This window comes from Pygoscelis adeliae, unplaced genomic scaffold (assembly GCF_000699105.1).
Source record: "Pygoscelis adeliae isolate BGI_AS28 unplaced genomic scaffold, ASM69910v1 Scaffold3, whole genome shotgun sequence".
NCBI classification, from domain to species: Eukaryota; Metazoa; Chordata; class Aves; order Sphenisciformes; family Spheniscidae; genus Pygoscelis; species Pygoscelis adeliae.
The window spans coordinates 1,899,071-1,901,427 of record NW_008824446.1 but is presented as its reverse complement, the minus strand read 5'-3'; the positions used below and the strand labels follow the sequence as shown (position 1 = coordinate 1,901,427).

Here is a 2,357-nt window from a genome sequence, read left to right as displayed (position 1 = left end):
GTTTATGTACTGAGCATGATGTCACATGGTATGGAATGTTTCTTTGGCCAGTTTGGCTGTGCCCTCTCCCAGCTTCTTGTGCACCTCCAGCCTTCTCAGTTGGTAGAGCATGGGAAACTAAAAAGTCCTTGGCTAGTGTAAGCATTACCTAGCAACATCTAAAACATTGGTGTGTTATCAACTTTGTTCTCATCCTAAATCCAAAACACAGCACTGTACCAGCTACTAGGAAGGAAATTAACTCTATCCCAGCCAAAACCAGGACAGGGGCTTATAAAAAAGATGGCGGCAAACTTTTTAGCAGGGCCTGTTGGGACAGGACAAGGGGGAATGGCTTCAAACTAAAGGGGGATAGATCTAGACTAGATATAACGAAGAAATTTTTTATGCTGAGAGTGGTGAAACACTGGAACAGGTTGCCCAGGGAGGTGGTGGATGCCCCATCCCTGGAAACATTCAAGGTCAGGTTGGACGGGACTCTGAGCAACCTGATTTAGTTGAAGATGTCCCTGCCCATGGCAGGGGGGTTGGACTAGATGACCTTTAGAGGTCCCTTCCAACCCAAACTATGATTCTATGAATTTTGGGAGTAGGCTGAGAGACATCTGTAATGTAGTCCATTAGAAATGGCTGAATAAATAATGAATGCAAAATTAAACACTAATTGAACCTCAGAAATGCAGTGCTGGAAAGTCTCTTAAATCTCATCTCCTGCAGTAAGGCAAAATTCAGAGTACTTTAAGTTGTCCTGAACAGTTGAGTTGACTTGTTTTTAAGCAGTTCCAAACACAATAATTTGAAATATTGCTTAACTGCTTAATTAGACTTGTTTTACAGTTAAAATACGATGTTTTCAAGGGAATTGTTTTGAAAGGAATTCTGAAGAGATATTCCTTGACCGAAAATATACTCAGATACTCAAGTGCAATCGAAATACTGCAGTTATCTGTAAATGTGTATAGTTAGATTACTTCAGATATATTATCTCAGGTTAATTGTTATTATAAGTGCTGAGTCCTGTGCATGGCTGTATGGTTCCACCTTCCCAGATAGGGAAAATGAAGCTCCCTCTGTTTAGTGTATGGCTGTAGTTGATAAAGAAAACCTGGCCCATTAAATTCTTGATCCATTTTTTGATAACTCAGTATACCGTTCTGCCTCCTGATACTGTAAACCTGGATATTGGTCATAATCACAGCTCTAGTAGAATTATAGAATCATAGAATGGTTTGGGTTGGAAGGGACTTTTAAAGATCATCTAGTCCAACCCCCCTGCTGTGGGCAGGGACATCTTTCACTAGACCAGGATGCTCAAAGCCCTCTCCAATCTGACCTTGAACACTTTCAGTGATGGGGCATCCACAACTTCTCTGAGGAACTGTTCCAGTGTCTCACCACTGAATATTCAGAGATATATGAATCTGGTATTTCACAAATAACTAAAGAAAAAAAATTTGATATATCAATGTTGACTTTATAAAAAGGGCATCGTTTACTGTGCCTCAGTACTCTTGCATCAGGCTACAGTGTGAACTTGCGTGATTTCAGCTAAGCGTGTTCTGTCTTGCGAACAGTGTCAGAAGTCTCAAGTGATTTGCTCAGTTTATGCACTTTTCTGCCACATATCAGTTTGAAGAGTGTTGACTTACTGTCTCTAAAAGCAGAATCGTTCATAAAATTGATGAAGGCAAGATCATGTCTTCATGACGATGAACAAAAATCTTGATGGGGTCTTTGAGGATGTAATTCCATTGCTAAACCTGTCAGAGTCTGCTTAAAGCTTCTGATTACTGAATACTTTTATCCTAGGTCGAGTACCCAGAGCTGTAGCATCTGTCAATCAGCATATATTATCATCTGATGATGTGGTTAGCTGCTGCTTGGATTTAGGTGTACCTAGCATTTCATTCCGCATTAATGGACAGCCTGTACAAGGAATGTTTGAGAACTTCAGTACAGAAGGGTTTTTCTTCCCTGTTGTAAGCTTATCAGCAGGTGTAAAGTAAGTACAACTTAATTTTAATTGTTGTTTTCTTTGCCATCTTGTCACACAAAATATTGTCCAAATCCATGTATGATGTGTTCTGTTTTGTTGTTTCGGTTCTGCCCAACCAGCAGCTGGGAGGGAGGGAGGCGGGAAAGTGCTGATTTGTTTAGTAATGATTTTACTTAAGGGTGAAATGTGAGCCTGTTAGCAATTTGACCAAGTCACAGTGACTGAAAATTATTATTTTATGCGTATTTGGTGAGTAGGGGAAATTAATTTTGTCTCATTCCAATTATCAGTGAAAAAAAAAGCACATTGGAAACACAGCACCACATTTGGCACTAATGAAAATTTTCATTGACTTTCTCAG

At 39.8% G+C, this 2,357-nt stretch overlaps 1 protein-coding gene across 1 annotated transcript in view; it reads left to right on the top strand.

The window, feature by feature from the left end:
* Positions 1-2,357, top strand: part of RYR3 (ryanodine receptor 3) — a 269,121-nt gene that overhangs the window by 111,250 nt on the left and 155,514 nt on the right. The window contains 1 exon segment of the mRNA XM_009320984.1: positions 1,810-2,002. Coding sequence (XP_009319259.1) covers positions 1,810-2,002 — 193 coding nt within the window.